The 21125-nt window shown below is 39.7% G+C and overlaps 1 protein-coding gene across 4 annotated transcripts in view; it reads left to right on the forward strand.

Moving 5' to 3' along the window:
* The window catches only part of capn15 (calpain 15), a 103267-nt gene that overhangs the window by 50249 nt on the left and 31893 nt on the right, over positions 1-21125 (forward strand). For all 4 annotated transcript variants that reach the window (XM_061909328.1, XM_061909327.1, XM_061909326.1 and 1 more), the window contains 4 exons: positions 107-1697; positions 10765-10973; positions 16558-16741; positions 18623-18846. In XM_061909328.1, coding sequence (XP_061765312.1) covers positions 129-1697; positions 10765-10973; positions 16558-16741; positions 18623-18846 — 2186 coding nt within the window. In that variant the 5' untranslated portion in view covers positions 107-128. The remainder of the gene's footprint in view (positions 1-106; positions 1698-10764; positions 10974-16557; positions 16742-18622; positions 18847-21125) is intronic.

A 21125-nucleotide genomic window follows, 5' to 3' on the forward strand; every position in this document is an offset into this window, starting at 1 on the left:
TAAATTAACTTGACTTTCTCGGGAGGGTGGGGTGGCCCACAAATATAACGGTAGGGAAAACAGATTTTTTAAATGTGTTCTTACTGTTCACTTTGGTCTTTTGCAGCCACTCTCACTCTCCTGGCTCCATGGCAGCTGCGGTGCGAGGCAGCGAGTGGTCATGTGGACGCTGCACCTTCCTAAATGTGGGCGGAGCACCCCGCTGTTCCATCTGTGAGGCCCCGCGCCAGAAACCCGATCTCAACCAGATCCTTCGCCTGAGCAGCAGCGAGGAGCACCGCTGGGCTTGCCCCCGCTGTACCCTCAACAATCCTCAGGGATCGAGAGCCTGCACCGTCTGCGGGTTCGGACCGTCCACTACCACACCTGCACCTGCCATCACGACCGTCGCTGCCACTTCAAACGGTCTCCCCCCTGTTCCTACGGAAGCCTTGACGCCAACCGTCAAGCCCACGGTGCTTTCAGAACCGCAAGGACAGGTTCCGTTGAAAGAGGACATGTTGAGACACTCTGAGAGTAATGGAGAGGTGGTTAGTTCAAACATGCAGCATCTGGGATGGGCTTGCCCTCGCTGCACACTTCTCAACACACCTGTTGCACTGTCCTGTTCAGCCTGTGGTGGACCCAGGAAACTTTCTCTACCTAAAATCCCCCCTGAGGCACTGGTGGTGCCTGAGGTTCGCACGGCTGTACTGGGGTTCCCGGTGGGGTCAGCCGGGACCGCCCCTCTACTAATAGACTTAACAGATGATTCCCCTCCACCTCCTCCATGTGACACCCAAGAACCTCCCCATGTGTCCTCACAGCCCCTCTCTTCTGCTTTTAGTGCTTTCTCCTCCCTCCAGAACAACCCTGTGCCACGAAGTAGGAGAGAAGTGCCTCCAACAGGGCGGCCACCAAACCCAGGTAATAACACGCCAAGTCCCACCTCTCCATCAAGCACGGGTGTGCCCCCACAGCCTGGTCCACAGCGTTCTTCCAAACCCAAACATGCCCAACCGCAAGAACCCTCCTACCCCAGCAAGCGCCTCAGTATCTTGGAAGAAGACGAAACGGTCCCCATCTGGAAGTGCCCAGGCTGCTCTTTGGCTAACCCAAATGGGTTGTCCAAGTGTGAGACCTGCCGATCATCACGGGCTGGTGCTGACCTGATCGATTTGGGTTGCGAGACCGTACGCTTCACACCGGCCAGCCCCTCTAGCCCAGACTTCAGCACCTGGGCCTGCTCTAAATGCACTTTGCGCAATCCCACAGGCGTTCCTAAATGCTCAGCCTGCGGTTCGTCCAAACTGCACGGTTTTCAGGAGCAGCAGGCACTCCTACCCCGCTGCTGTTCACACTGCGGCCAGGTCCCATCTGGGTCTGGCACAGCGTGCTCCTGCAATCCCTCGTCAGTTGCATCTTCATCGGGTCATAAAACACGGAAGCAGGGCAGAGGTTTCCCCTCCTCGTCTGCGGCTTCTTCTAGTTCCTCCTTGGAGAGGACAAAGCAGTGGAGTTGCCCAGCGTGCACGCTACTCAATGACATCAAGGCCAAGAACTGCGCAGCGTGCCACACACCGCAGCAGTACCTCACCCTTCGCAAGGTGGTCAAGCCTCTGAAGAGGAGGGAAAGCATGCACGTGGAGGCCCGTCGGCGAAATGACGAGGGTGAAGCCAAGGAGCTTTGGGAAAACATTGTCAGCTTCTGCAGAGAGGTGAGAGAAAATATATCAAATGTTTATGACTCATTATGGCTGAAATATTACACCATTAGGAAGCATTAACTCTGCAATATACTAAAATTGTATCACTTTTGAGACTTTTATTTCACTAATTTAGCTTTTATCTTTGGAGGATTTATGGACCTCATAATTTTCACCAAAACATGTTTTGGGGGGTTGTTTCCACTTGCAAGTTAGTTGGTTATCAACATAGTACATAAAGTTCCGGGCGGATTTTGATGAAACCTTCAAAAATGTAATAATGAACAAGTGATTTGATTTTGTAAGTGATCAAGAGCATTTTTTGTCACTTTTATGTTTTGATGCTCAATTTCTATGTGTGTGTTTGCTAGCGTCCCTGCCTCCATACACAGAGACAAAGAGACTGAATGACTAACAAGTGTGCTTATTCCATTTATTTTATTCCGCTATAGAACAAAAGCGCCCAACTGCTAAGACCCGAAGCACCAGACCAACAAAACAAACATGGAGGGATTTACTGATTTCATTTATCATTTGATTCCCTGTATTTGTTTGTTGTTAATTAGTTAGAAACAACGTTCAAAAAGTTATTAGCGGATTTCCATTAAAGTTTCAGAAAATGTCAGAAATGGGATAAGAAACACGTGATTATATTTTGGGGGTGATCAGGATCAAAATCTAGTGTTGGGATTTTTTAAAAGGATTCTGATCAATTTGTAAATAGAGCTTGGTGGAGGTCTGTGCTCTCCAAGTAATTTATTTAAGACCCCTCCACCTCCACTTTCCTAATATTTTCTTCAATTCTGGAAATGACATTAAAATGATCCCTCAGCAACCTTCACATCCATCCTTATGCTCAACCGGCTCCCTACTTCTTCCGCTTGTTCATATCAAATGTATGCACTCGAGTCGGTACCATTTACACATAAAATCACTCACTCCTACCATGTCGTAAAGTTTTTGTGGCTGACTCCATGTGTGTGAACATGCAAAGGACCTATTTTTAGCCTCAAAGCTAGAAAGCTGGGAAAAAACGATCCCCTTCCCTATGGTAATCACAAGCGGCATCATCTGGAGCAACTCTTTTATTTTTTTTGGAGCAAGACTATGAATGATATTTCATTCCAGTGAAAATAATAATAATAATTATTTCTTCAAGGCATATATGGTCAGTTGAAACGCACTAAATAAGTGGAAGACTCCTTTTGTATGTCATAATTTAGAGGTTTGCCACAGTGGTTTAGTGTAATTTGCTGAATCCTCTGTGGTTAGCTTCTTGTCTGAAGGAAAATGAGCCAAGCTAATGAATTTAGGCGTGCAAGCCTAGCATGACTCAAAAAGAAAAAATCATTAGATTTAATGATACAATTTATGTACAAATTTTTGAAATGCAGCTTAGTCTGTATGTACTCTTTCACTTGTCTCTGACTGGTGTTTCAGTTTAGGTCTCCTTAATAGCTAAGGGACAAGCGGTAGAAAATGGGTGGATGGATGGATAGCACAGCTATTTAAATGGCTGCCTGAGGGCCAAGTCCGGCTCAGGAATGACACCATACCGACCCCCAAGTTCAGTTCAGAACTTGGGAGACAAACATTTTTGCCGCCAAGCCCTAAAAACAGAGTGCTGCGACTGGTGTATAGATGAACTCGGACCACTGTAGACACATTGGCAGATCCTTGCATTGACATTTTAACCCTGCTGGCAATTGCAAATATAGAACAGTTGGACCAAAATTGTGATTTACATCACTGAGGCGTTTTTCAAGACACCCCTTTAAGTCCTCTCCTTTTTGTCAGTTATTTTCGTAATTTGATGTCTGTAACTAAGGTGGTGCTGTGGTGTGTCTACTTGAGATGCAGTCAGTAGTTATTTGTTCTTCTTTAGTAATATCATTCGTTAGGGCGACAAATTTATCTAATTTCAAGAACGATCACGATTTTGGCTGCCATGATTCAGTGAGGGTGATAGTCGGCGATATTAACATATCAAAAGAAGCACTTTCACAGAGACGGTGGCAGAGAATAGCCTTGTGAAGAGCGTGCCCATCCATACCAGAGACCATGGTGTATGAGTACAAAACGTCCTGACTATGCCAAACTGAAACATTAACATGTTTAATATTATGAACATTAACAAACATTTCCCGAGGTTGCTGCAGCAGATATCTTCGTTTCACTTCATTTTACACGCTTTACTTCCATGAAGTCTCGGGTTACTTTTAAGACCGCACTGCTCTTATTACAGTTGCGATCAAACGTTTACATACCCTTGTAAAAAACATAATGTCCTGGCTGTCTTGAATTTCCAATACTTTATACAACTTTTATTTTTTTGTGATAGAGTGATTGGAGCACATACTTGTTGCTCACAAAAAACATTCATGAAGTTTGGTTCTTTTATGAATTTATTATGAGTCTACTGAAAATGCGACCAAATCTGCTGGGTCAAAAGTATACATACAGCAATGTTAATATTTGGTTACATGTCCCTTGGCAAGTTTCACTGCAACGAGGTGCTTTTGATAGCCACCCACAAGCTTTTAGCAAGCTTCTGGTTGAATTTTTGACCACTCCTCTTGACAACATTTGTTCACAGATGTGTAAGTTACCCTTGCCTTGGGCACTAATGCACCACCATACCATCACAGATTCTGGCTTTTGAACTTTGCTCCTATAACAATCCGGATGGTTATTTTCCTCTTTCTTTCCGAGGACACAAATATCCACAGTTTCCAAAATCCATTTGAAATGTGGACTCGTCAGACCACAGAACCCTTTTCCACTTTGCATTAGTCCATCTTAGATGATCTCGGACGCAGAGAAGCCGGCGGTGCTTCTGGATGTTGTTGATAAATGGCTTTCGCTTTGCATAGTAGAGCTTTAACTTTGCACTTACAGATGTAGCGACAAACTGTATTTAGTGACAGTGTTTTTTTGAAGTGTTCCTGAGCCCATGTGGTGATATCCTTTAGAGATTGACGTCGATTTTTGATACAGTGCTGTCTGAGGGATCAAAGGTCATGGTCATTCAATGTTGGTTGCTGGCCATGCCGCTTACGTGGAGTGATTTCTCCAGATTCTCTTAACCTTTTGATGATATTATGGACCGTAGATGTTGAAATCCCTAAATTTCATGCAATTGCACTTTGAGAAACGTTCTTAAACTGCATGACTATTTGCTCACGCAGTTGTGGACAAAGGGGTGTACCTCGCCCCATCCTTTCCTGTGAAAAACTGAGAATTTTTTGGGAAGCTGTCATGGCACCCACCTGTTCCCAATTAGCCTGCACACCTGTGGGATGTTCCAAATAGGTGTTTGATGAGCACTCCTCAACTTTTTCAGTGTTTATTGCCACCTTTCCCAACTTCTTTGTCACTTGTTGCTGGAATCAAATTCTAAAGTTAATGATTATTTGCAAAAAAAAAAGGTTTATCAGTTTCAACATCCAGTATGTTGTCTTTGTAGCATATTCAACTGAACATGGGTTGATAATGATTTGTAAATCATTGTATTCCGTTTATATTTACATCTAACACAATTTCCCTACTCATATGGAAACGGGGTTTGTATATATATATATATATATATATATATATGTATATATATATAATATATATATATGTATATGTATATATATATATATATATATATATATATATATATTTATATATATATGTATATATATATGTGTGTGTGTGTGTATATATATATATATATATATATATATATATATATATATATATATATATATATATATATATATATATATTCTGACAAGATAAATAGGCAACATTGAAATTACCACTTTCAAGGGAGAGAGAAGGCCCCCAAGTCTTTAGCTCTTTGGAAATGTGGCCAACTAAAACAATTTATTTGAATATCCCTGCTTTATAGTGTGGCTGCTTTTTAGACCCCTGTTCATGTAATCATCTTCAATCATTACAGCTGCACTACTGACTGGGTCCTAATGTTACTCACATTTAAAATAGTTGACCTTTTTGATCAGCACAAACATTCTTAAGGAATATTTCTCCCTTAGTGATTTGCCTTTTTTATTCTGTAACATCATTAAAGCACATATGTGGCTAATCGTGATTATTGACTATGTTGTTGTGACTCCTCAGAGTAAGCAGCTGTTCTCTGCCCATGACGTTCTTGCTATCCGGCAGTGTGCTGAGAATTCCTTTTGTTGCACCTTGAAAGTGTGATGGTGTAAAATCTGCCTCCATGTATTTTTGTTGGCACGTTTTGGAGACGAGCGGGGTTGTCTGAACCACGTATGATATTTGGCTACAAGCTTACTACCGTCTAAATAGGAGGCCTTGTATGCCTGCCAGGTTTGTGTACGCCGGGAGCTGTCTCGAAGACTGTGGTCTATGGTTTAGAGGCTGGCACGTGTCCACTGTTATGGACTAGAGAATCACACTCAAAAACACATTAGACATTGAATCACTGGAAATGTGTGCAGCCTTTATACTAGCAGCACAAACTTCTTATTCCAACTAAAGTGATTTTGAGATTGAGGCCTGTGTGTGTGCAGAACACAGGTAACAATTGTATTTGGACGACTTCAAATGTGTATTTGTAACATAGCTTGAAATCACAGCATAGTTCGAAAACTTTCTGCATTTTTTTCCCGTGGATTCCAAACATGTACATTCTGCGTTTTTTTCTTTTTTTCATCCTCATACAAAACCCAAAACCAGTGAAGTTGGTACATTTTGTGAATCGTAAATAAAAACAGAATTCAATGATTTGCAAATCCTTTTCAACTTATATTCAATTGAATAGACTGCAAAGACAAGATATTTAATGCTCGACCTGAGAACCAAATTTTTTTTTTGCAACTAATCATTAACTTAGAATTTAATGGCAGCACCACATTGCAAACAAGTTGGTACATGGGCATTTTTACCACTGTGTTACATGGCATTTCCTTTTACCAACACTCAGTAAACATTTTGGAACTGAGGAGACCAATTTTTGAAGTTTTTCTGGTGGAATTCTTTCCCATTCTTGCTTGATGTACAGCTTTAGTTGTTCAACAGTCCGGGGTCTCCATTGTTGTATTTTATGCTTCAAAATGCGCCACACATTTTCAATTGGAGACATGTCTGGACTACAGGCGGGCTAGCCTAGTACCTGCACCATTTTCCTACGAACCCACGCTGTTGAAATACGTTCGGAATACGGCTTGGCATTGTCTTGCTGAACAAAGCAGGGGCGTCCATGAAAAAGATGTTGCTTGGATGGCTCCATTTCGCCAACCAGCCACGACTGGGAGTGGAGGACGCAGTCATTTACCTTCTGAACCGAGCCCACACCCACCTTGACAATCCTGCAAGCAGTGTGAGGGTCATGTTTTTTGACTTCTCTAGTGCTTTCAATACTATACGGCCTGGGCTACTGGGTGTGAAGTTGGAGAAGATGCAGGTGGAGGCCCCCTTGGTGTCCTGGGTTGTAGATTACCTGACTGACAGACCACAGTACGTTCGACTGCAAGACTGTGTGTCTGACAGGCTGGTCAGCAACACGGGGCCCCGCAGGGTACAGTCCTCTCCCCCTTCCTCTTCACCATTTACACCACCGATTTCCACTATCAATCAGAGTCCTGACACCTTCAGAAGTTTTCTGATGACTCTGCAATAGTGGGGTGTATTGAGGATGGTGATGATGAGGAATACAGGACACTGGTGGAGGATTTTGTCACATGGTGTGGAAAGAACCACCTCCAGCTCAATGTGACGAAGACCAAGGAGCTGGTTGTGGACCTGGGAAGGAGGAGGAGTACTCCGGCGACCCCTGTTTCCATCTAGGGGCTCGATGTGGACATGGTTGAGGATTATAAATACTTCCGAGTACACATCAACAACAAGGTGAATGGTTTAAAACATGCTGAGGCCCTCTACAAGAAGGGACAGAGCCACCTCTACTTCCTCAGGAGGCTAGGATCCTTCAACGTCTGTACAAAGATGGTGAAGATGTTCAACGAGTCGGTGGTGGCGGGCGCTTTCTTGTATGCCGTGGCTTGCTGGGGCAGCGGGCTGAGAGTGAGGGACGCAAACAGACTGGACAAGTTGGTAGAGAAGGCCAATAACGTGGTGGGAGTGGAGCTGGACTCTCTGGCGGTGGTGTCAGAGAGGAGAAGTCTAGAAAAACTCCTATACATTATGGACAACACCTCCCACCCACTACACTCGGACCTTGCGGAGAGAACGAGCACGTTCAGTGGAAGGCTCAGACTCCCAAAATGTAACATGGAACGACACAGGAGGTCCTTCATACCGACAGCCATCAGACTGTATAATGCATATGTTCCGTCTTGACTAGACTTAAATGTAGACTATATGTAGAATATATGTATATTATTCATATATTATATATTATATATAATATATTATATATATATTATATGTCATATATTATTTATTATTATTATTGTTTATTGTGAGCGAACTGTGGTGCTGAATTTCCCCCAGGGATACATAAAGTACTCTCTATTCTATTCTATTCTAAAATACTGTATGTTGCTCCAAAACCTGCATGTACCTTTCAGCATTAATTGTGCCTTCACAGATGTGTAAGTTACCCATGCTTTGGGCACTAATACATTCCCATACCATCATAGATGCTGGCTTTTGAAATGTTCGCCTGTAACAGTCAGAATGGTTCTTTACCTCTTTGGTCCGGCGGACACGACGTCCACAGTTTCCAAAAACAATTTAAAATGTGGACTCACCAGACCACAACACTCTTTTACACTTTGCATCAGTCCATCTTAGATGAGCTCGGGCCCAGCGAAGCCGGCAGCGTTTCTGGGTGTTGTTGATAAATGACTTTTGCTTTGCATAGTAGAGTTGTAACTTGCACTTACAGATGTAGCGACCAACTGTTGTTACTGACAGTGGTTTTCTGAAGTATTTCTGAGCTCGTGGTGACACACTGATGTCGCTTTTTGATGCAATACCGCCAGAGGGATCAAAGGTCACGGCCATTCAATGTTGGTTTTCTCTGAACCTTTTGATATTACGCACTGTAGATGGTGAAATCCCTAAATTCCTTGCTAGCTTGTTGAGAAATGTTGTCCTTAAACTGTTCGAAAATTTGCTCACGCATTTGTTCACAAAGTATTGACTCTCGCTCCGTCCTTGTTTGTGAGTGACTGAGCATTTCATAGAAAATGCTTTAATACCCAATGGTGGCACCCACCTGTTCCCAATTAGCCTGCTCACCAGTGAGATGTTCCAAACAAGCATTCCTCAACTTTCTCAGTCTTGTGCCAGCTTTTTTGAAACATCTTGCTGGCATCAAATTCCAAACGAGCTAATATGTGCAAAAATTAACAAAAGTTTATTAGTTTCAATGTTAAGTATTTTTTCTTTGCAGTGTATTCAATTGAATATACGTTGAAAAGGATTTGCAAATCATTGTATTCTGTCTTTATTTACGATTTACACTGTTCCAACTTCACTGGTTTCGTACGATGTATCTAGAAAGTATTTACAGCTCTTTACATTTTCCACATCTTGTTATGTTGCATATTTCAAAATGAAATAGATTAATGTTTACTTTCTAAATCCTACAGACGATACCCCATAATGTGAACGTTTTTTTAAATGAAGCAAATGTTTGAAAAACTAGAAAACAAACATGTACAGAGGTATTCACAGCATTTGCTCAATACTTTGTTGATGCACCTTTGACAGCCTCAAGTATTTTTTCTTACGATGCCACAAGCTTAGCACTCCTATATGTTGGGCAATTCCGCCCATTCCTCTTTGCCCATTCCTTTTTGCAACACCTCTTAGGTTTAATGAAGTGTTTTCATCCAGGATGTTTGATAGCGAATGCTAACGACGCTCGCTTCATTACATTACGTTAGCATGCACAAATATGCATCAAAACACTCCTACAGACATCACACATGGAACAGTTTAGTAAGTATAAATATTTTTTTTTTTTGTATTGTAAAAGGTTGCTTGGCATGATAAATGAAGAATCCATACGAGTAAAAACGCTATGGATGGCTCAAATACGGAACGGTTCTTCTACTTTCGGGTAAAGCACTAAATGGAAGGACACTGCAGCACCTGCAGTGAGCCAACTCGTCCAAAAGATGGCGTCACAGCACAAAAAAATTGCACACCTTTTCTAAGTACTTGCTTGTTGTTGTTTTTTATTTTTGTGTCATCGCCATCGGGGAAAAATTATGTGAATTAGCCACACTGTTTTATTTAAGGGTTCAAATTGTAGGAGAAAAAAACCGGGGTGGCGTTGGGAATTAACAGTATTTCGTAATAAAATCATGATTACGCCCATATACCTGTACACAATTGTATCAGTTCTCCTTTTTCCACCACACATAATTTCGAAGTCCAGGGCTAAAGATTCCACGCTGCAGCGGTAAATTGCATTGTCACCTACAATCCATTAAACTTAAAGCCAGTTCAAAGGTCGTACATAAACTGGTGAACTACGCACTTCCGCGAGCGTCATCGAATCCTTGGATGATGGCGAGGCGCTGACACTGTCTGGTCACTAATGCCACATCAAGGCTACAGAATTGAATTATGAAGGGAGGGGCACTGTTGAGCAATCAATTTGCTTCACCGCTACTGCAGCGGGGTGCCAACAATACATTTGGCCAATCCTGCTTTTGACACCGCAAATAGGAAACCGGAGTGCTCGCTGTACAAAAGGGTTTTAGATGAGCAGGTAGTGTGTCGGATTGGGTGTCTTGATCTGTTATCTCGTGTAACTGTGTAGCAAGGTGACGCGAGCAGTAAAGATGCTGCTTCTTATTTCATAGCAAAGTTTGCAATAGGTTCACATGATGGTCCTGCCTCCCGGGTGGCACGTTGTGTCACTTTGGTCCCCTGCTGTGCAATTGAATGATGCCACTCCAACCTCAAAACCTCAAAAGAAGACCATTGATTGCCTTTTTCATTCTCAAATCTGAGCATCGGTATTGAATGTGATGTTTGCTGGAAATATATTAAATTCCATCATGCTCTGTTCTCTAATGCTGTCTCGCCCTTTCTCTTCCTTCTCACCCTCTGCTGTCCATGCCGCTTTAAGAACACGGTGAACTTTGTGGATGACAGCTTCCCCCCAGGCCCTCGGTCCGTAGGCTTCCCTGAGGGGGACAGCGTCCAGCAGCGAATCAAGAAGTGGCTCCGCCCCCATGAGATCAAATGCAGCAACTTCAAAGACCGAGGCGTCAAGTGGTCCGTTTTCCGCACGCCACGACCCTCTGACATCCTCCAAGGGCTGCTGGGAAACTGCTGGTGAGTTGTCAGAACGCATCTCACGGAAACAGGATGTTCCTCCGGCTTTATCATTTCACTTGTAGAAGAGTGTCAATGGTTGCTGTTACGAGAAGTGCACTTTGCTTTAGCTTGTCACCGCCAAAACTTATTAAAACAGTAGCAAAATAATTACAGAATGTGTCTGTGGGGATGGGTTACGGGTATTAAATGTGGTCGACCATAGAGTTTTTGATACTATCGTCATCATGATATTGCATGTGGATTTAGGATCGACCGATTATTGGCATTTCAACATATATCAATAAAGGCAATCATTCATCAGTATAGGCCGATATTACTTTGTCTTTTTTTTTTACTGCAACAGGAATACATCAGCAGATGAAATATATGTACTTAATAACCAGTATTTAGTATTAAAAGAAAATAGCGATAAGTAGAGAATACATTAATGATATGTTGATGGCACATTCTTGCTGTTTTCTACATATTTAACACCGACAAAACTGCAAGCAAACTAGCGGGTAACGTCCCTCCACAGTGCAAATTATTGCCTCCATGGCGGAAAATAAAATGTTTTTTTATAACTCCTGGATATAAGCAGAGGTCGGCCGATCGATACAGTAGTTAAAATTATATTTTTTAATTGTCAAAAAATTTTGGGGTGTTTTTGTTATTGTTCACATACTCTGGACACAGTGAAGTGAAGTGAATTATATTTATATAGCGCTTTTTCTCTAGTGACTCAAAGGTCTTTACATAGTGAAACCCAATATCTAATTTTTACATTCAAACCAGTGTGGGTGGCACTGGGAGCAGGTGGGTAAAGTGTCTTGCCCAAAGACACAACGGCAGTGACTAGGATGGCGGAAGCGGGGATCGAACCTGCAACCCTCAAGTTGCTGGCACGGTAGCTCTACCAACCGAGCTATACCGCCCCACAGGAAGACTTTAAATCAATAGTAGGAAATAATTTAAAAATATTTTTCCTGGATTATAGCAAATGTGAAAATGTACCGTATTTTTCGGAGTATAAGTCGCTCCGGGGTATAAGTCGCACCTGCAGAAAATGCATAATAAAGAAGGGAAAAAACATGAGTCGCACTGGAGTATAAGTCGAATTTTTGGGGGAAATTTATTTAATAAAAGCCAACACCAAGAATATACATTCGAAAGGCAATTTAAAATAATAAAAAGAATAGTGAACAACAGGCTGAATAAGTATAAGTTATATGACGCATAAATAACCAACTGAGAAGGTGCCTGGTATGTTAACGTAACATATTATGGTAAGAGTCATTCAAATAACTATAACATATAGAACATGCTATACGTTTACCAAACAATCTGTCACTCCTAATTACTAAATCCAATGAAATCTTATACATCTAGTCTCTTACGTAAATGAGCTAAATAATATTATTTGATATTTTACGGTAACGTGTTAATAATTCCACACATAAGTCGCTCCTGAGTATAAGTCGCACTCCCGGGCAAACTATGAAAAAAAAATGCGACTTATAGTCCGAAAAATACGGTAAATAATGTAATCATTCATCGATCTTGGAAAATTTTAAGTATCAGAATTGGAGTATGGCCCAAAACTAATCCTTTAAAGTAGCCAAACAACATATGAAATTACGGAGAACAGAAGTGCATAATACATTTTAACAGAAGTGTAGATGGATCTGCGTTGAAACAGAAAAAAAGCAATTAATAACAATAAATTAGCAAATAGATTAATTTTACTTCTGAGAAAATTATACAACTGGAAATTACGCAATATGTTACTGCATAGGTCAGCAGCTGGATTAGGAGTTCTAAAATGGTTCTATTATCATTTATATGCCAAATAATGTATTGCTATTGCAAGAGGCTGCAGTACATATCGTGATATAGGTTTTTTTTGGGCTGTGCCGCTCATCCTTACTACTGGACGGCTTTGCAACGACAAGCTACACACACCTACACAGACAGTCCCATTATAATGTGTTTGTGAGCGAGGGCGAACACATCAAATAAAATGAAATAAGACAACGCCAAATCTTTGTGTCAATCTAAATGTAAATATTGAGAGCCGTCAGAAATAATTTTATGTATGGGAAACACTGCTCAATATCTTCTAGCTCTGCTGTGTGGTATTTGAAGTAAAGCGTCATAGAGTAAACTTCTTAAGTCCATTCCATAATCCTGTTTGACATCAGTGCAGTTCTAATTTATGTATGTAATGCGAAGTGAATTAATCAACTCTAATCCATAGCACAACCTTTAACTCCACAGTAGCAACTATAAAAAATAAATTAATCTGTGTATATTAAAACGACAATAAAGTAAAACATTTCAACACACCCAACAGACACATATGGTCAATAATAGTGTGCCATCTGTTGACTTCTCGGTCCAATTTGATAGAGAGATAATTTAAAACAAGTTGTTTTTGGGGGGTTTTTTTCCATCATAGCCTAGTAGTTTGAAATCACACTGCATATACTGCATCTTACTCTTAAAAAAATCTATTTTGTATAATGTTCTTTTTAGACCAGATATAAATTGCACTTTTTATGGAATCATTTTCAAATAAATACATTTAGAGCTGTCTTAAATAAAATACTTCAGTAAACAAAAATATAGCATTGCAAATTGCATGCAAATAAAGTCCGACATTAGATTAATTAAGCGCAAACTGAAGCTTATGTCTTGAATAATAGACGCAGGCTTTTCCACTGTATGAGTGCCACATCTTTAGCGACATGCAGAGCGACTGCTTTAGTGATTGTTCTCCACTGTGCTTATTTCTTATCATACATGGTACCTTGTGTAAATGATTCCACCACAATTGGCTGCTTTTTAGCTACAGTTTGTTGTTCTTGTGGTCTTGTTTGCTTTGTAAAGAGTTGCATTTCCCGCACTTGGATGGAGGCTTGTTTCAGATGCCAGAATAGGTTCATTGTGCTGCTGCCCTTTTTTACAAACTTTGCAGCGTGCAGTTATCTGTTTGACGCTATTGCCGCAAAGCCAAACTACTGACAACACTTTTCTATTCTTTGGAACAAGCGTCTCACTCTGGTTAGCGTTAGCATTAACTGTATTTTACTAGGTGTGTTTAATCACTGCAAAGGAAATAAGGGGTAGGGTGGAAGGTACGGAAGCTCCCGGGGGCAAAAAGTATGCGAGAAGGGAGAAAAAAAAAGTTATATATATATATATATATATATATATATACATATATATATATACATATATATATATATATATATATATATATATATATATATATATATATATATGGTCGAGGTTTCTGTGGTTTATCCGTTATACAGAGCTCAATACCGGGGTAGAGAGGAATATATCAACACAGAGACTTTTTCATTTTTTTTTTTTCTTATAGTCTGCAACAAAAAACTTTAATTTATCAATAAAATCCATATATCGCCAAGGCCTAATGGTATCTATGTTAGTATCTGTAATTTGTGAACATATACATTCATATCTCAATAGGTTACAGCTGTATATTGTAAAAAAAAGCTTGTCTATTGATTCTCATCTTTTGTACTCCTTTATAGTGGAAGGCATGCAAACTGCACAGTTCAATGTTAAGAAAAGACAAGTAGACTTAGGTTGATTGTCTTTTTCGTCCTTCCAAAGCCTTTTACAAGCACTTTAGCCTTGATGGTAGAGGACACCGAGCTGTTGACTAAATGATAACAAAGAGGGCATTTGCTGTGAGAAATCGGACAAAAAAGACAAACATTAAATGAAAGAAAGGGCATGCTGCAAAGATGTACCTGACAGGAAGATAATTCACAGAAATCCAGAGTCTGGACCTATGCTTTATATCTTTGTTCTTGGTTTGTGTTCTGTGGGGTCCACACAGACACACACACTCAAACACAAAACAAAGTCCGTCACAAAGTTGTCCCAATACAAGTTTCATCAGTGGCGCACACAGCTTATCAAAAATAACCCTCCCTCGAGCCAAATCCTCTCACTCTCGACAGGATGTAACCTAAATTCTTCAACACACACACACACACACACACACACACACACACACACACAGTTGTCCTAATAAACCAGCAAACAAGCAAGCTCCCCCCAGCCAACCAATGGCAGCAGAGTAAAGAAAGGAGAGTCTGCCAAAGCTATAGTATAAGGTGGCAGCATAATAGTTGGAGATTAACATTTTGAAGACTTTTCTTCTTATTTTCATATTTTTTTATTAATATATTTTTCATTTTGTCTGTTCTATTTTTTTATATCAATATTAGGGCTTTCAAATTTAATGTCTTAACGCATCAGCCATGTTTAAACTCAGATTGATTACAACCTTTTTTTTTACTGTTCATGCTCCTTTACCTTAACCGCAGATGGTTACCTGAGAGGCGGCACGGGTTGTTATACTGTCAGTGATCAGGTCAATGCATACGTCAATGCAAAGGTGAATGAGGAGAATCTGACTGGTGTGCCCATTGGCAATTAAAAATACACCCTGATCTTTGAGACTTTGAATAAAACTAATACCAGGTCTTGAGCAAATGATTTCCATGCATTCAAGTAAAACATTTAAAAATGTTCCTGTATGATTCCAATAATGCAATAGATTTACATTTGTGTCAAAATATTGGGGCCTACGTTAAGAACCTGTGATTAATCAAAATTCACAAGTGTGATTGTCATTAATCCAAATTCATTAGTGTAATTAATGACATCTTAAAAAATTAATAATGGCACTTGAAATATATCTATGTATATATTTTATTTATTAATTTGGATGCATGTATGTATTTATTTATATTTGTTTGTATGTATAAATGTATGTATATATCACAAAGGAAAATTGCATTAATCATGTTTGTAGGCATGTTAATCTTACAATTTACTCTTGACTATTACCGTAATAGTCGGATGGTTATCCGAAAAGCGGCACGGTTATGTGGTCCGTTGATCAGATCAATGCATACGTCGGTGCAAAGATGAGTGAGGAGACTCCGACTGGTGTGCTCGCTGAAAAAAAAAAAGGAACCTGACCCTAATGGGACTTTTAGAAAAAAAGTTTTTGAGCAAATAAATAACGTTCATTCAAGTTAAACATTTGATAAATGTTCCTGTATGACATTCTGACAACCAAATTGTATTTGTGTGCAATTATTAGGGTCTTTTGGTAAATTAATTAAACTATGCAAGCGAGTAATAACATGTGATTACCCAAATTCAAACGTGTTATTAATTTGATTAAAGAAATGACGGTAATTGTTTGACAGTGCTGATAATAAATTCAGTTATTCAATAAGTATTTAAGCATATCCAACTTTTGCAATGTGACACAGTGTTTTAAAGCTGAAGGCATACAGAAACATGTAAACCAAAAATCACTTATGTTTTGCTTGCCTTTACAATTTGCCCTTTCCTGTTTACGCTGTTGTACCGCAGCCCTTTCAGGCAGCACACATGTAAGGCCTGTAGTTAAAGTTCCCTTCACTACCTGCTGCCATCTAGTGATGTCCATTAAACCTCCATAGCAACTACATAACAACGCCATGTTAGAGGTGCCTTTATGTCATGGTTAATTGGACTGACATTTAATCCTTCCCTTCGATAACTCCAGGTTCCTCAGTGCTCTTGCGGTGCTGGCCGAGCGTCCCGAGTTGGTGGAAAGGGTAATGATTACAAGGACCATCTGCACGGAGGGAGCCTACCAAGTTCGCTTATGCAAAGATGGGACGTGGACGACGGTGCTGGTGGATGACATGCTCCCCTGCGACGACTACGGCTTCCTCCTATTCTCCCAGGTTCGGCTGCACACAAGGCCTGTCGTTGATGTGGCGTAATTGACGCAGTCGATACATGGTGATACACAGAAAGGTTGCTAGGAAAATAGGTTATTATGCTGTGTCCTTTTCTGCAGAGGGTATGGAAGACCTAGAGATTCAGCTTCACCTTCTGGCTTGCTTTTTATAGTTTTGCTTGCAACACACAGATTGTGACCCCTAAAGGCAGCCAAACATGAATGTGACTGTTAACATGTCAACTTACGCTAGGCAACATTAATCTTGATGATAGGTTTCAGTGCATGATGTGCATCATAAAAGCCACAGTGCCCTTATTTTTGGAGAGCAAGTGGCAAATTTCTGAAACATCTTATTTAGCATAAATGCTTCGGTCAACTCTTCTATAGGATGCCATAGTCTACAAAGGCGAATAACCCCGCCAGGGTTTTTAATTAGTGCTGGGTCAAAACACATTGGCTTTATAAGTGACCTCTTGATGTAGTATTTTATTAGTTCCCCAAAATAGATGCATTTGAAGTATGGTCGGGCAGATAAAATGATATCAATACATTTCGGGATAGACACTTGATAAAAAATGTGTTTGCGATATATAAATATGTATATAAGTATGTATGTGTGCGTGTGCGTGCGTGCGTGTGTGTGTGTGTGTGTGTGTATATATGTGTGTATTTATATGTATATATATATTTATGTGTATACAAATATATATATATGTATATATATATTTGTGTTTATATATGTATATATATATAAATATAAATGTGTGTGTATGTTTATATACAGTATATATATATATGTGTATGTATATACTGTATATATGTGTGTATGTTTATATATATATATATAAATGTTTATGTATGTATATATATAAATATGTGTGTGTGTGTATATATATATAAATATAAATGTTTATGTATGTATATATATAAATATGTGTGTGTGTGTGTATATATATATATAAATATATATGTGTGTGTGTGTGTATATATATATATATATATACATATATATATATACACACACATTTATTTATGTATACACACACATATATTTATATATATACAGTACATACACATATACACACATATATAAATATATATATATACACACACATTTATATATGTGTGTGTGTGTATATATATGTATATATATATAGCATATATTAATATATATATATATATATATATATATATATACACTTTTTTGTTACAGTTTTTTTTAACATTTCTTACATAGTCCTTATTTTTGCACCTTAAATTTAAGAGGTTATTGTTAAGTGTTTATTGCTGTTTTAGAATTGTGTTTACATTTGACTTTTTGAGTGTTTTCCACGGTTGTGTTGACATTTCCTTTCTGCCTTACTATGCTGAAGTGTTTATAATCCGTGGAATACATTTTGATTAAAATTGTTAATTTTCCTCCTGGTCCATTTTTTCCATAGTTGTATTATCAATAATCTATTTGTTATCAACCAATATAAAAACATGTATTGTGATCCAATTTTTAGCCATATCGCCTAGCCCTAATTTGAATTATCACAAGTGCTTTAAAATGTTGGTTGCTCTACTCAGCTGTTTGTGTGAGTCTAGTGCCGTGTTATACTTGCTGTACTTTTGTTTGCTGTGAATTCATCAGCGCTATTATTGCTGAAACAGCATTGTGCTCTGTACCGCTAGTACAACATTGGGTCTGTTGCTGCTGTGTTGTGCTATGTTTTTGTTATTAAATGACCATGCGGTCAAAGAGAAGTGCAGTTTCTTTAAATATTAAAGGGAAAAAAAAATTGAGGTCTTTAATATAACAACCTCTCCAATTATCACCTGCTTCCCACCATCCAAAAGTTGACAGTTGACATGTAACGCTTGGTTGTGGTCATTCCAGGCCCAAAGAAGGCAGCTGTGGGTGGCGCTCATTGAGAAAGCCCTAGCCAAGCTCCACGGCTCCTACTTTGCCTTGCAAGCAGGGCGTGCCATCGAGGGCTTGGCCACACTGACGGGGGCTCCGTGCGACTCCCTGATGCTGCAGGTCAGCTCCACCAACCCACGGGAGGAGCCCATCGATACGGATTTGATCTGGGCCAAGATGCTGAGCTCTAAGGAAGCCGGGTAAGGGGAATTATCTTTATGTGTAGAACTATTAAAATGGCGTTTTTTTTGTTTTTTTTTTGGGTGTACTTTAGATCCCCTCTATTGGCTGGGGTTACGTTCGGAGACCAACTGCGAAGAGAGGAAAAATGAGAGTGATTGAGTCACCCCATAAATGAGCATTTCTAATAAGAGTGGGATATGTAATTATTAGATTAGAGTCTGCTTCAAAACCATCACCGTTTCAGTAGCTTCCGAGCTAAATACATAGAGGCAATCAAGGTTTTAAATATCTATTATATGCCTTTGAGCAGCGGTCCCCATTACGAGGATCGCGAGCTACCGGTCGATCTTAGAGAGGGTGTGGGCTGATCACCAGGCATTCAAAAAGAAGCATTACCCGCAGGGTTTCCCCTAAACTGGCAAGATACCTGTGGCGGTGGGTGCGTGGTAACCATGACATCATTGAGTAAATTGTATAATTTGCAATGACAATATGATTTTCTTTATAAAGGCTAAAAAAATATATATATACATTTAAAACAAATAAGTTATTATTAAATAGTATTAATATATATATTTTTTAATCTATTTGCCATATTTTTAATTGTTGCTGTTTTTCTTTAATAAAAATAATAATAATAATTTCAGCGGCAGAGTCTGAGAAAGCCCTAGCCAAGCTCCACGGCTCCTACTTTGCCTTGCAAGCAGGGCGTGCCATCGAGGGCTTGGCCACACTGACGGGGGCTCCGTGCGACTCCCTGATGCTGCAGGTCAGCTCCACCACGGAGAGGGATGGACGGAGACGGGCAATACAATGAACTTTGATCAACACTTGTTTTTTCAAGTGTTTACAGACTTTTAATGAGTGTTTTTATTAAAAACATCTAGCAACAAATCTTACATCTTCTTCTGGTGTTAATATAAAATGTACTTGTGTTTAGAGATTCTTAACTTCTGTCCCTCGATGTTCCTGTCGAAAGAAGAGAACTGCAGCGAGCTTGACGTCACATTTGCTTCACGCTCTTGCACTCGTTGGACTTTCTCTTCTTAAAAGTCGCACCTGTTCTCCTAAAATTTGCAAATTTTTTAGGTTGCTGTCTGCAAGGTATATCGACAATATATGTGAAAATCACAACCACATCGCAGACATCGCTAACAACGCTTCAGACATTGAACTGCATTTGGTTTACATGCGGTTTTGGTAGTGCGGTTTTCTGTGGTGCAAGTCTTTTTTGGGTGGTAAAGTTTTCGGTACATAACTTGTCAATAGAGCGCAAATAAGAGGCTATATATGTATACATTTATACTGTAATGGCCAGTCAATGCTAATGTTTTATAATCACTGGGTTTGGATATGATCTAAATTTTTCCCATGTTTACAAACACACCATCCATGCCTGAAAGGTGATTGCCGGAAAATGAGGAAGTGTTGTTCTTTGTCCGGAGAAGCGCAGACTTACGAGATGAAAGTGCTTACTCGGGAGGTAAAACCTGTTGGAATTGTTCCGTTTGTTATTATAAAATTGATTATAAAAGTTAAAAATAGTGTTGGACTTTGTGTGATTTCTTCTTTTGGAGGCTACAATATATTACTTAAATGTATTTTCAAGTTAAGAAAAAAACAACCTTATTTTGTGTTGGCAATAAAAATGCTGTGCTGGGGTGCCACATTCAATTACATTAAGGGGAGACCTGTCACTTGATTGACATTCACGGCAACTAAAGGTCTTAAGAGATGACCACTGACTGCAGCTAGCTCAGTTTGAACGCAAAAAACACTTTGTATTTCAACGCAGACTCTCTCTACAACACTTGCCGTCAAAGATGTAATGACCGACCATGCAGTTCCTGTCTTCAAAATAAAAGTGCTGTTCTATGCTGCCTATGTTAACAAAAAAAGTGCCTCAGAAAACTAGTGCACACAAGCAAGCAGAGCTACGAAGTTAGCCTATAATGTATTTTTCTAAATGGTATAAAAGCGAGTATGAAAGCTGGACAAATAAGACGCTAAAAACCAACAACGTGGTATTGGAAAGAGAAGAGGACTTTTTTATTCCTCCAGAATGTAAATTCAACATTGTGGAACTGTTCTGTAAATCTTGGCTATGTTCCAATCAATTCACATCACAGAATGAGGTACACCAGCATGTTATCTTGTCTTCAAGACAGAAGGGAATCTAAAAAGAATACGTACTTGACACTAATGAATGATAGTACAAGATGATGGACAGAACACACACACTCAGCGGTGGTACGTAGCTGCTGGGTCGTCCTGACTATCTGTCAGAGAAGGCATT

Source organism: Nerophis ophidion, linkage group LG08 (assembly GCF_033978795.1).
Source record: "Nerophis ophidion isolate RoL-2023_Sa linkage group LG08, RoL_Noph_v1.0, whole genome shotgun sequence".
Taxonomy (NCBI): Eukaryota; Metazoa; Chordata; class Actinopteri; order Syngnathiformes; family Syngnathidae; genus Nerophis; species Nerophis ophidion.